The sequence below is a fragment of the Myotis brandtii genome, unplaced genomic scaffold (genome assembly GCF_000412655.1).
Source record: "Myotis brandtii unplaced genomic scaffold, ASM41265v1 scaffold825, whole genome shotgun sequence".
In the NCBI taxonomy this organism is placed as follows: domain Eukaryota; kingdom Metazoa; phylum Chordata; class Mammalia; order Chiroptera; family Vespertilionidae; genus Myotis; species Myotis brandtii.
This window is the reverse complement of record NW_005371349.1, coordinates 589,998-602,943: the sequence shown is the minus strand read 5'-3', so window position 1 is coordinate 602,943 and position 12,946 is coordinate 589,998. Positions and strand designations below refer to the sequence as shown.

Here is a 12,946-nt window from a genome sequence, read left to right as displayed (position 1 = left end):
TCCTTTTCCGTTCCTGCCAGCATCTGACTCCGTCATTAAAAATAATTTTTTTTATTGATTTCAGAGAAGAAGGGAGAGGGAAAGATCGGTCCCCGCCCCCTGCAACTGGGGATCGAGCCCGCAACCCGGGCATGTGCCCGGCCGGGAATTGAACTGTGACCTCCTGGTTCCTAGGGCGACGCTCCACCACGGAGCCACGCGGGCCGGGCTGGACTTGGTCATTTTATGCTTCACCTCCTCTGGGGGCGGTTTGCAACACGAGATCGAGGTCTTAGCCCGGCCCCTTCCACCAGAATCAGGTCCCGGGTCTGTGTCCCGAGACACAGAGGGTCAAGCATGTGAGGTGAGGCCATTGCTGTGGCAGGGGCCCAGGGACCCCGTGGCTTTCAAGCCGCAGCGCCCGGCTCCGGGCGCTCTGCCCAGCACGCTGCAGCCCCGCCAAGCGAAGGTCACAGAGAGGGCCCCCCGCGTTCCAGGGACACAGCAGACCGTCTGACACGAATCCACGGTCCACACTGCAGAGGCCGCAGAGAGGCCTCGGGAATGGCCAGGAATCTCCTGACGGGAGCTATGTTGGCCGAGCTGCCTGCGATCGCCCGCCAGGGAGGCCCTGGTGGGGCATCGTTCCTTCCCTCCCTCCCTCCCTGCCTCCTTCCCTCCCTTCCTCCCTGCCTCCCTCCCTGCCTCCCTCCTTGCTTGCCTCCCTCCCTGCCTCCTGCAGGCACAGTCCCCACAGCTCACCCTCCACTCCCTGTCCCCCGGAGAGCCCTTCCTCCTGCTGAGCAGTCTCAGGCAGACACGACCCATCATTAACTACAATTTCAGGATGATTTCCGGGGGGGGCGGGGGGGACTCTGGCAGACAGCGGGGGCCAGGCCATCTGGGGCTCCTCACTGGCCCAGCATGCGCTCCCTCTGCCCTCGGGGCCTGGCTGAGTCCTGCAGCGGAGACAGGAGGACAGACAGGAGGCTGGCCCAGCGGGGACTCTGGCTTCCCGAGGAGCCGGCGTGGCAGCAGGTGTCTCCAGCTCACGAGGTGTCCAGAGGTCACCGCAAGGTAGACACTGAGGGGCCGGGGGCCCTTCATTATTTGGGGTCTCTGCCTAGCAAGCCCTGGGAGAGGCCCCACAAGTCACCCCGGGACCTCACAGAGTGACTGCCCCCCAGTGGGGAGTGGGGACCCCACCTGAGGGCCAGGGCCTACAGCCCAGGTCCTCCAAGCCCCTCTGGGTCCCCGTGCGGGAACCCCTGGTCGGGAGGGGCTGGTGTCCCTGGGAGGTGAACCTTGCTGCCCACTGAGGCGGGACAGTTGGGCCCTAAGCCAGTGTGGCTCAGTGGATGGAGCATCAGCCTGCAGACTGAAGGGTCCTGGGTTCAATTCCTGGTCAAGGGCACGTACCTAGGTTGCAGGCTGGATCCCTGGCTCCGGTCGGGGCACTTGCAGAAAGCAACTGATCGGTGTGTCTCTCTCACATCAACGTTTCTCTCCCTCTCCCTCTCCCTCCCACTCTCTCTAAGAATCGATGGGAAATATCCTCAGGGGAGGATCAACAACAACAAAGAAGTGGGCCAGTGCTGGTGAAACGATGAAAATGCGGGCAGACGGGCTCCGGGCTGGACGCGGTCCGTGCAGCAGGCACCCAGCGCCGCGCCCGGGACTCCGCACCTGCAGGTGTCAGAGTGAAGCCCTCGCCACGGGCTCCTTCCCGCGGTCTGTCCCCACGGCGGGGTGTGGACACCCCTTGGGCTCTTCCAGGAGGCACCCTGTGAGGCCCTCCGGTCGGTCCGGGGGTGGGGCGGCCCTCCCCAGGCCGGCCTCCTCACACCACCTACCTGGGTCTCTCTCCATTGGGGAGGGGGGACTCCGGCGCCCCTGGGCTCCGCCCAGGGCTTCCCAAATATCAGCCCAGCGTCCAGGCAGCGGCGGCGAGGCTGAGACCCGTCTCCTGCTACACGCCCCGCGTGGACTGACGCGCTCAGAGTTAAGTGTGAGGTTCAGGGAGGGGCGGGGACACAGGGCGGGGCCGGGCCTCGCTGGGGGCGTCTCTGCTTTGTCTGCTGAGCGTCTCCTCGCTGCTCCATCACCCCCTCTCCCCGGGGGCGTCGGTCCCCACCCGCTGCGCGTGTTAAAGTCAGGCTGTTTCTCATTGTGTTGTCGGGCTGGGTGAGACCTCGGCGCCTCTGGGACAAACTCTTTACCAGGAGGCGCCCTTCGCGGCGGCTTCACTCCTCGTCCTCTCCAGTGTCTCTGGAAGGCCAGTCTGCACCCCGATGAAGGCCAGTCTGCACCCCGGTGAAGGCCAGTCTGCACCCGCTGAAGGCCAGTCTGCACCCGATGAAGGTCAGTCTGCACCCCGATGAAGGCCAGTCTGCACCCCGGTGAAGGCCAGTCTGCACCCGCTGAAGGCCAGTCTGCACCCGATGAAGGTCAGTCTGCACCCCGATGAAGGCCAGTCTGCACCCCGGTGAAGGCCAGTCTGCACCCGCTGAAGGCCAGTCTGCACCCGATGAAGGTCAGTCTGCACCCCGATGAAGGCCAGTCTGCACCCCGGTGAAGGCCAGTCTGCACCCGCTGAAGGCCAGTCTGCACCCGATGAAGGTCAGTCTGCACCCCGATGAAGGCCAGTCTGCACCCCGGTGAAGGCCAGTCTGCACCCGCTGAAGGCCAGTCTGCACCCGATGAAGGTCAGTCTGCACCCCGATGAAGGCCAGTCTGCACCCCGGTGAAGGCCAGTCTGCACCCGCTGAAGGCCAGTCTGCACCCGATGAAGGTCAGTCTGCACCCCGATGAAGGCCAGTCTGCACCCCGGTGAAGGCCAGTCTGCACCCGCTGAAGGCCAGTCTGCACCCGATGAAGGTCAGTCTGCACCCCGATGAAGGCCAGTCTGCACCCCGGTGAAGGCCAGTCTGCACCCGCTGAAGGCCAGTCTGCACCCGATGAAGGTCAGTCTGCACCCCGATGAAGGCCAGTCTGCACCCCGGTGAAGGCCAGTCTGCACCCGCTGAAGGCCAGTCTGCACCCGATGAAGGTCAGTCTGCACCCCGATGAAGGCCAGTCTGCACCCCGGTGAAGGCCAGTCTGCACCCGCTGAAGGCCAGTCTGCACCCGATGAAGGTCAGTCTGCACCCCGATGAAGGCCAGTCTGCACCCCGGTGAAGGCCAGTCTGCACCCGCTGAAGGCCAGTCTGCACCCGATGAAGGTCAGTCTGCACCCCGATGAAGGCCAGTCTGCACCCCGGTGAAGGCCAGTCTGCACCCGCTGAAGGCCAGTCTGCACCCGATGAAGGTCAGTCTGCACCCCGATGAAGGCCAGTCTGCACCCCGGTGAAGGCCAGTCTGCACCCGCTGAAGGCCAGTCTGCACCCGATGAAGGTCAGTCTGCACCCCGATGAAGGCCAGTCTGCACCCCGGTGAAGGCCAGTCTGCACCCGCTGAAGGCCAGTCTGCACCCGATGAAGGTCAGTCTGCACCCCGATGAAGGCCAGTCTGCACCCCGGTGAAGGCCAGTCTGCACCCGCTGAAGGCCAGTCTGCACCCGATGAAGGTCAGTCTGCACCCCGATGAAGGCCAGTCTGCACCCCGGTGAAGGCCAGTCTGCACCCGCTGAAGGCCAGTCTGCACCCGATGAAGGTCAGTCTGCACCCCGATGAAGGCCAGTCTGCACCCCGGTGAAGGCCAGTCTGCACCCGCTGAAGGCCAGTCTGCACCCGATGAAGGTCAGTCTGCACCCCGATGAAGGCCAGTCTGCACCCCGGTGAGGCCAGCGTCTCTGCTTCTCATGCATAGGCGGCGAGTCCCCGCGGCATTTATCAAACCTCCGTCTGACCAAGGGCCCAGGATGGTCTTTGACGCTTCCTTCCGGGATTTGAGCGTTAGCTTCCCGCGGGGTCTGTGAGGACTCTGAACGGAGAGCAGGGTGCGAGCTGTGGGAGGCCCCTCGGTGAGGCGGTGTGTCCCTGCGTCACCGAGACCCTCTTGTCTTTTCTCCGGGCCCTTGATTCCCGTCACTTGACAGTGCGCCCCGAGGGGTGTGAATGTTCTCCCTTTTCTGTGTTTTGGTTCTTTTAGGTCCTTTGTATTTCCATCACTTTAGAATCAGATGGTCAGTTTCTATACGGTGTGCCCCCAGCAGTGCACCCGCCTTTCACAGCTCAGTTGCTGTTTCTTTCTCCCAGATTTAACCCAGTGCAGTTAGTAAGTCATTCTGAGTGTGCATACATTTTGGGGACACCTGTATTTTTTTAAAAAATATATTTTATTGATTTTTACAGAGAGAAAGGGAGAGGGATAGTTAGAAATATTGATGAGAGAGAAACATCACTTTAGCTGCCTCCTGCACACTCCCTACTGGGGATGTGCCCGCAACCAAGGTACATGCCCTTGACCAGAACCCAACCTGGGACCCTTCAGTCCGCAGGCCGACGCTCTATCCACTGAGCCAAACCAGTTAGGGAGACACCTGCATTTTGTAAAAGCTTCTGGGATATTGCTTAGGACTGCACTACACCTGCAGGTCAATTCAGGGAGAACTGACATCTTATTGAGTCTTCTGGCCCATAACCAACAGGATCCTGTCTCTCCATTCGGTTAGGGCTTTTCTAATTCCTCTCGGCAATTTTCCCAGCTTTCTGCAGCTCTTTATCAGCAAGCTGCTTCCCAGGAGATATTCACACACACACACACACACACACACACACAGCCTGGTTCACACACACACACACACACACACACACACACAGCCTGGTTCACACACACACACACACACACACACACACACAGCCTGGTTCACACACACACACACACACACACACACACACAGCCTGGTTCACACACACACACACACACACACACACACACAGCCTGGTTCACACACACACACACACACACACACACACACAGCCTGGCACACACACACACACACACACACACACCCTGGTTCTCTAACACAAAGGAAACATTTTAACAAGAAATGAGGAAATACCCACTGTTGGAAAACATTCTTCCTATAGATCCTACTATTTTGAAAAACAGATGTTAGGAGTTATCTCCATGGTTACACCGATCTTCGTCGCCAAATACAATAGGACTGTCTCACCTGCTAGCACACCTCCTATTCGCTCACTTTGAGAATCTTGCTGCTTTAGAAACCCTCCACGGGGACCATCCCAGGGGTTGAAACCATTTTATCAAACATCTGAAAATAAAACGTCTTCCTGTTCATTTACTTATTATTTTTTTAAAATATATTTCTTTATTGATTTCAGAGAGGAAGGGAGAAGGAGAGAGAGAGAGAAATATCAATGGTGAGAGAGAATCACCGATTGGCTGCCTCCTGCACGCCCCCCACTGGGGACCGAGCCCGCAACCCAGGCATGTTCCCTTGGCCGGAATCAAACCCGGGACCCTTCAGTCCGCAGGCTGACGCTCTACCCACTGAGCCAAGCCGGCCTCATTTACTTATTTTATCTAAAAAGCTTTTTTTGTAAGAATTTATTTGAGCCAAATCGATGGCATTCTGGCAGCTGAGACCCAGCGCTCTCCTTCCCTCGTTTGTAAGGAGCCCTGACCAGCAGGAGGGGAGGTGGAGACGTGCTGGCCGGTGTGACTGCATCATCGGCAGAGGAGCCGGGAAAGTGAACGTGTGATGTAATCACCAGGGCGAGTCGTCCACCTCTACCCTCAGGCCGCGGGAGCTCAGCTCACCCAATGTGGCCACGGCACGAGCCCCGGGAAAGTTCTTTTGGTTTCTGACAAGAGCCACTTGTCAGTGGGCACTGGGAAGCGGGGAGCCCCCCACCCCCGGACACACACACAGAGCGGGATGACGGCCGCCTCCCGCCTGACTCGGCGCAGAGCGGCGCTATCGGATGGGCGCTCATCAGCGAAGCGGGCGCTGGACCGTCCGCTGAACCTGTAAGCGTGATTGACACGCCAGCTCTGCGCAGGTGCCCAGAAGATGCCCCGGGGTGGGCACAGGTGAGCAGCCCTCCCGCACCCCTGGCTGCATGGGGCTCGGCCAGAGCTGCCCCCACCCAGGGGTGCAGGGTCTCGGAGTTAGAGCCAACTCACAGACCGTGTGCTTGTCAGGGGCCCCCAACTCCACGGCAAGGAGAGTTATGCTGGGCCCTGCGGACGCTCACAGGTGCCGGCCGACCACGCTGACCGCCCCCCTCGGGACAGCGAGTCGGCTGAGTCCTGGGTTAGAGCACCAACGGCCACCCCAGTTCCACCAGAAGGTCGTCACATGAACCACCGACGCCACGATGGGTGCGCGCTTTTTTAAATATATTTTTATTGATTTCAGAGAGGAAGGGAGGGAGATAGAAACCTCAATGATGAGAATCACCGATTGGCTGCCTCCTGCACACCCCCCACTGGGGATCAAGCCTGTAAACCGGGCATGTGCCCTGACCGGGAATCAAACTGTGACCTCCTGGTTCATAGACTGACGCTCAACCCCTGAGCCAGGCTGGCCAGGCAGTACCCGTGTGCTTGTGCAGTGAGCGCTGTGCAAGTCAGGGTGCGGCTGCTGCCCGCACAGGCCAGGGGCTTTGAGGGGAGCCCCACGCTCCCCCCGGGGCCCAGCCCCGGCACACAGGGCCCAGGGCCCACCGAGGACCAATGGGCGTGAGATCTGGCCCTGAGTCCAGACACTCTCACCACCTGGGAGAGTGGGTCATGTGGCGTCCATCCTCCCTCTGCCTGTGGAACAGGCCAGGGCCCTCGACAGGCCTGAGCCCGGCGGCCTGGATGGCGCTAGAAGCCCCGCAGGTGTCCCGACGGCCTGGGACCGGGCTCGTCCAGTTCCCCGGGCTCTCCGAGCCTCCAAGGCCCGTGCGCAGCGCCAGGCGTCTCCCCGTCCTGGCGGTTTTGGGGGAGACGCTGCTATGAAATAAACTCTGTGATTATGGGAAACTCGGCACGCGGTGCAATTGAGAGCGTTACTTTCCAACTGCACGTGCGGCGGGGGGCGGGGACAGGCAGGTGCTGACAGGGACACAGCAGGGTGAGGGGGCAGAAGCAGCCCAGGGGGAAGGAGGAGGGACTCCCAAGGGGAGTCAGGTCTGTGAGAAGCGCAGGGGCCTCAGTGGGAGGCAGGAGGAGCGGAAGGGGCGAGGGGGGACAGACAGAACCCAGATGGCCACGCGCTGGGCAGATTGGAGTTTATTTGCTGCACTTCCTTGGCGCTAGTTTACAAAGAAAAAACCCAACCAAACAAAAACAATTGGAATAATAATTATAATTCTTTAAAAACCCTGTCAACAGCTTTCAGTCATTTCTTTATATTTTATATTTTGACAAACTTTTTTTAAACAAATACAAAATAATCTGAAAGGAGAAAAACTGTACATGATAATTTACAGCTCCGATAAATAGACTAATACTGACGCCCGGCGGGGAGGGCTGCGCCCCGAGGAGGCCTGGGCTTCGAGCTCTCGGCCTGAGCCTTCATGGCTCCCGTAAAAGCACCTGAAGCCACTCCAGGAAGGACCTGTCCCAGGGGAGGGCCCCAGAGGCCCCAGCCCCCCCCACCACCACCAGCCCCTTTTCCAAAAGCGAATTCCAGAGATGCCAGCGCCCTCCCGTCGGGCCTGCAGGCGACAGGAGCCCGTCCCTGAGAGAAGCAGGGCCAGGCTGCTCCAGCCCTTCACCCCACAGGCCGGCGGGGGGGCCCCTCCCTGTCAGAAGGGACAGCGAAGCCACAGCACAGGCCGCCTGCCCGCCCTGCTCCCCTGCCCCGCGGGCTGACCAGGGAGGAGGTGTGCGCAGGACGGCACAGCCGGGGCGAGGCAGAGCCACAGGGATGCCGGTCACCGGGCCCTGTGGCCGCCGCAGTTTTGGTTATTAGGATTCAGCGCAGAAAAACGCTTTCTGTTCTAAAGCCCAGCAGGCGTGGCTGCCGAGGGACGAGCAGCAGGAGTAGCTGACAGGTTCTCCCCGCTCAGCACTCCTGGCGCCTGGGACACACCCAGACAGTGCGCCAGGTCACGTCCCTGCTGCTCCTCTGCCGCCGGCCCAGGGCCCACACCTGCCCGACGGGCAGGAAGCACGTGGACAGCTCTGCTTCATCTTTTTCTTTAAAAACAAAAACAAAAATATACTTTATAGGACGTGGCTTCTCTTCCATGCGCTTTCTCACGTGTAACACTAGGCAGAGGCACGGGTCCTGAGCGGGGCTGGAGGCTTCCTCCCAGGAAACCCCGAGCGGCACTGTCCCCGGGGCTCGGCCGCGGCTGCTGAGCGGAGACTGGGCCGGGCTCTGCACGGAGCTCAGGCCCCTCTCCCAGCGGCCCGCCTGCCGGCTCCCACTCGAAACCCACGGCGAAGCTGAAGCAGGAGGCAGGGCGGCGCCGTCCGCGCTCAGTGTCTCTTGGTGGAGGACACTTTCTTCTTCCGCGCGGCCAGCATCTCGTAGAAGGGGTCCCTGCTGATGGCGGCCCTGGAACAGAAAGGGGGCGGAGAGGCTGAGGAAGGGCAGGGCCCCTGTGCCCGCGCCCTGCCTGTTCAGGGCCCGCCCGCTGTGTCCGCACGACAGCTAAGGGACACGTGGTGCAGGCAATCAGCCAGCGGGGGTGCTCCAGGCCACACGGGGCACATTCTCTCAGCTGTGGTCTAACTCGGGAAGACAAGCGTGTGGCTCAGTCCCTTGATGGCAGCTGGCATCTGTCAGGACAGTGACGCCGCGACCCAGCCAGCCCAGCTGCACCTGGTGCTTTCACAGGGCGGCCAGGCCTGCCCCGAGTCTATTTAAATGTGTTTATTGATTTTGGAGAGGAAGGGAGAGAGAGAGAGAGAGACATCAATGATGAGAGAATCGTCAATCAGCTGCCTCCTGCACACCCCGCACTGGGGATCGAGCCAGTGACCCGGGCTTGTGTCCTGACCAGGAATGGAACCGTGACCTGGTTCCTAGGTCAATGCTCAACCACTGAGCCACGCTGGCCGGGCCCAGGTCTCTCGGAGTGCCTGCAATACTCGCTCCATAACCCGGGCCCGGCACTGGGCCCAGGACCGGAGGGGCAGCACGAGTGCCTGTCGAGCCGCCCTCACGTCCCGCATTTTCCAGGCCGAGCCGGTTGTGCTCGGAAGGGCTGGACCTGAACTCGCTTTTCCTGAGAAGCGGCGGCCATGTGCCGACTGCTCCGGGGCAGCTCCCAGCCCCGGGCCCGCCGGCTCTGCCCTGACCGGTAAGTGCCAGTTCCTGCGAGCAGGGCCGTTCACCAGAGACGCTGTGGAGAGCCATGTCCCCAGGGCTCCTTGGGGATGCAGAACGGGCAGTGCCTGCAGCGTGTCCCGAGGGGACCCCCGAGGTTGAGGGGTGTCGTTTGCTCACAGCTTGCTGGCCCGCATGGCGCTGGCTTTAGTGGAGATGCTGCCAAAAGGGCAAAGACTACAGAGCACCAGACCTCCGGACAGGCGGGCCTCGCGGACAACGCCCCTCCCACGGGACCAGGCAAGGACTTCGGGCCTCCTCGGGCCTCGAGTCAGTGTGGCCTCCCTGGTCTCCAGGGGAGTCAGAGGCTGTCACAGGGAGACGCTCAGGGAGCACTTGGGGCACAGCTGACGGACGAGGTGCGGGAGGGGAGAGCGAGGCAAGGCCGTGCGCAGGAGGCCGTGCCCGGAGAGAAGCAGCAGCTCGCATGGGGGCATGGCAGCGCCCTAACAGGCCTCGCAGGCAGAACGGGGAGCAAGCCTGTCCTGTGATCACCTCTCCTGCCGGCAGGAACGTGAGTGAGCCTCCCCCCACCCCGCCCCCCCAGCTACGGGGCTTCAGGCCAACAGTTTTTCCTCGATGGGCCTCAGTTTCCTCATCTGCAAATGGGACTCAGAAATGACAAAACACAACGACCCCTATCACCAGAGCTGCCACTGTGAACACGAGACCTGCTGCCGAAGACCTGAGAAGACCAGCCCTGAGAAGGGCTCCTGGCCCCGCCCGCCCGCGGCCTGCTCCCCTTGGGCTGGGAGGTTGCCTGGGAAAGCCAGGTCCGAGTGCTGGGACCCAGGAAAGTGACCTGCACTCCCCATCGCACTCCCAGGGCTTCAGAGCCAGGAGCACCCGGGCGGGAAAGCGGGCGGGCGCGGGCTACCTGATGCGTCTGATCCACTCCTCCTTCTCCTCGGGTGTCGGGGCGGAGATGCGGTACACGGTGTGGTTGCCCTCCACCACGCGCCCGTCCGCCTCCGTCTTGCAGGCCTTGATGACCTGGTCCTTACTGTCCGGGATGTACAGCTCGAAGCAGTTCTGCAACCAGAGCGGTCGTCTAAGCGATGCTGAGCACGCAGCAATGACCTCGCCCCGAGCCTCCACGCAGACCCGCAACAGGCCGCGCGTGCTCCTGGGGCAGCGAGGGGCCGGCGTGGATGCTGAGACTGCAGGCTGCGTCTAACCAGGCCCCTGGGCAGACCCCCAGACAAGCAGCTCTACGGGTGCCTGGACGAAGGCGGAGCCAGCAGCAAGGCCACGACGTCCGAGGCCCACCGCTCCCGCCAGGCCGCTGACCGAGTGCCGCTGCCCCTGGGGAGGGACGACCACCCGTGGATGGTCAGTGAGTGACGCTCAGCAGGTGGAAGAACCAAGAAGCTACTGAGGGCCTCAGCTTCGGCCCGAACACTAAATCCAAGGCACGCGTCCTCTTCCGCGGCGTCTTCTACGTGACCTGGCCCTGTCCTTCTCGGTGAAGAGCTGCACCACGCCTGCCGCCCCCACGCTCACCACAAGTACTCACTGGCTTCTTGGAGTCCTCCACCTCCCGAATGCTCAGGTTCTCCAGCGGGATGATCCCCCGGGGCTCCTTGTCCTGCGGGGGTTGGGAGCTTAGCCTCAGTGGGCGACACCCGGCTCCACACACCCCCATGGGCCTTCTCCCGCCTTCTCCCGCCTCAGCTGGGCCCACATTGATGCTCACACCAGGACAGGGTCAGAAACCCCATGGGTGCCGTCTCAGCACCCCACCTGCATCCCCATCACCAGAGGCCCCGGCAAAGAGCACGCTCAGGGCTCCAACAGATCCCGCAGGAGCCGTGGCTGGCCCTCGGCGGGAAGAGGCGGCGCTTTACACGGAACACGCGTGCCTCTGCCTGCCCTGCTCATCGTTCCGGCCTCAGTGCTGGAGTCCGAGGAGCCCCAGTGCCAGCGCTAGAGCTGTCCCAGGGCATTATCCGCTCATCACCGCCTCTCCTCAAACAGAAAGCGCCTCGTGACAACTCACCCAGGACCCACACGGGCACCTCAACTCCTGCCCAGGACACAGCAACCTTGTTGCCCCCTCTCTGGCCCTCCTGCTGGGCTTCCAAGCTCAGAGGAGCTGGTGATCCCACAAGTACCTACATACAGTCAGGCAGCCAGACAGGTGACACACAGCCAGACAGACAGCTCCACACAGACAGACAGGTGACACACAGAGAGCCAGCCAGACAGCTCCACACAGACAGACAGACAGACAGACAGACAGGTGACACACAGACAGCCAGACAGCTCCACACAGACAGCCAGACAGGTGACACCCAGCCAGACAGACAGCTCCACAGAGACAGACAGCTGACACACAGACAGTCAGACAGACAGGTGACACACAGCCAGACAGACAGCTCCACACAGACAGACAGGTGACACACAGACAGTCAGACAGACAGGTGACACACAGCCAGACAGACAGCTCCACACAGACAGACAGACAGATGACACACAGACAGTCAGACAGACAGGTGACACACAGCCAGACAGCCAGCTCCACACAGACAGACAGATGACACACAGCCAGACAGACAGCTGACAGCCTGGCCCCAGGCGCAGGCGCCAGCGGCAGCTCACCGTCGTGTACTCAAAGTAGTACAGGCAGTTGTCGGTCAGGATGAACCAGCGGCGTTTCCAGGTCTTTACCCGGCCACCTGAGAACAAGAAGAGACGCGTGTGGGACGGGAGGCGCCGGGCAGGGCGGCCCGCAGCACGCAGCCCCCTCCGGGCGAGGAGGGAGCGAGAGCAGGGCCCAGGGGACACGGAGACCATGGCAAGGCTGACATCGGTGACAAGACAGAGCCAGACAGAAGCACCTTTCACGAGTGCAAGTGTGTGGTACAAGCACAGCAAGCAAGCGAGGCGGCGCCCGAGACGAGGCCAGGACAGCGATGAGGATGAGCGCGGGGTGGGGGGAGCCGGGACGCGAGGGCGCGCCGCGCAGGTCTGACTGGGGCTGGGAGCTTCTCTCACACAAAACGAGGGGAGAGGGCCAGCCCGTCCGCGACCAGCCCGCGTGGAGCTGCTGCACCGGAGGGGAGGGACGGGGAGGAGGACGTCATCCCGTCGCCATGGAACCAGCTCTCCTGGACGTGGGACCACACCTTCCTGGGGCCATGAACCCACCAGCTCCCGCCTCCGGACCAGTGTCCTCACCGGGGGGCTCCCGGCAGCAGGGCGTGTCACAGGAGACTTGCAGCAACAAGCAGACGGCCTCCTGAGCACCGAGTGCAGCTGCGAGTGGGGGGTGCCCTTGTCCTCAGCTAGAAACACGCAAGTGGCCCGACGTCCTGGGGAGGTGGCCGGGAGGGAGACTGGCCTGGCTGCGTGGACAAGCCCTCCTGCCTCGGTCCCGACCACGACCATCCTTTTCCCTCCACTTGATTTAAGTGGAGGGAAAGCTCGCTGCGCGTGAGCCTACACCATGACCCAGAGGCCTCAGTGCCGACACGCGTGGCTCTCTAAGTGCGCGTCCTGTGGGCGGCACAGGCTCTGTCCGCCAGCACGTCACTACGGAGCGCAGAGCATAACTTCCCCAATCTGCACAGAAGGCGAGTGCCTCCGTGTGCCCTGCTCTCTCCTCCCTCCTCCCAGAGAGATGGGGGTTTGGGGGAGCGTTTCCCACCACAAGGAGGTGCCTGCGGGTGAAGAAAGCCTGCAGCATAGGTCCCTGTGCAGGGTGGGCTCTGCGTGGGGCCTGAGCTCCCT

General features: G+C 61.9%; 1 protein-coding gene across 1 annotated transcript in view; it reads right to left on the bottom strand.

Annotated features, from left to right (window-relative positions):
• Nucleotides 1–7,146: 7,146 nt before the first annotated feature.
• Nucleotides 7,147–12,946, bottom strand: part of CYTH1 (cytohesin 1) — a 38,633-nt gene continuing 32,833 nt past the window's right edge. The window contains exons 9-12 of the mRNA XM_014531724.1: nt 11,816–11,892; nt 10,731–10,802; nt 10,092–10,246; nt 7,147–8,440 (exon numbers count right to left, since the gene is read on the bottom strand). Coding sequence (XP_014387210.1) covers nt 8,362–8,440; nt 10,092–10,246; nt 10,731–10,802; nt 11,816–11,892 — 383 coding nt within the window. The 3' untranslated portion in view covers nt 7,147–8,361. The remainder of the gene's footprint in view (nt 8,441–10,091; nt 10,247–10,730; nt 10,803–11,815; nt 11,893–12,946) is intronic.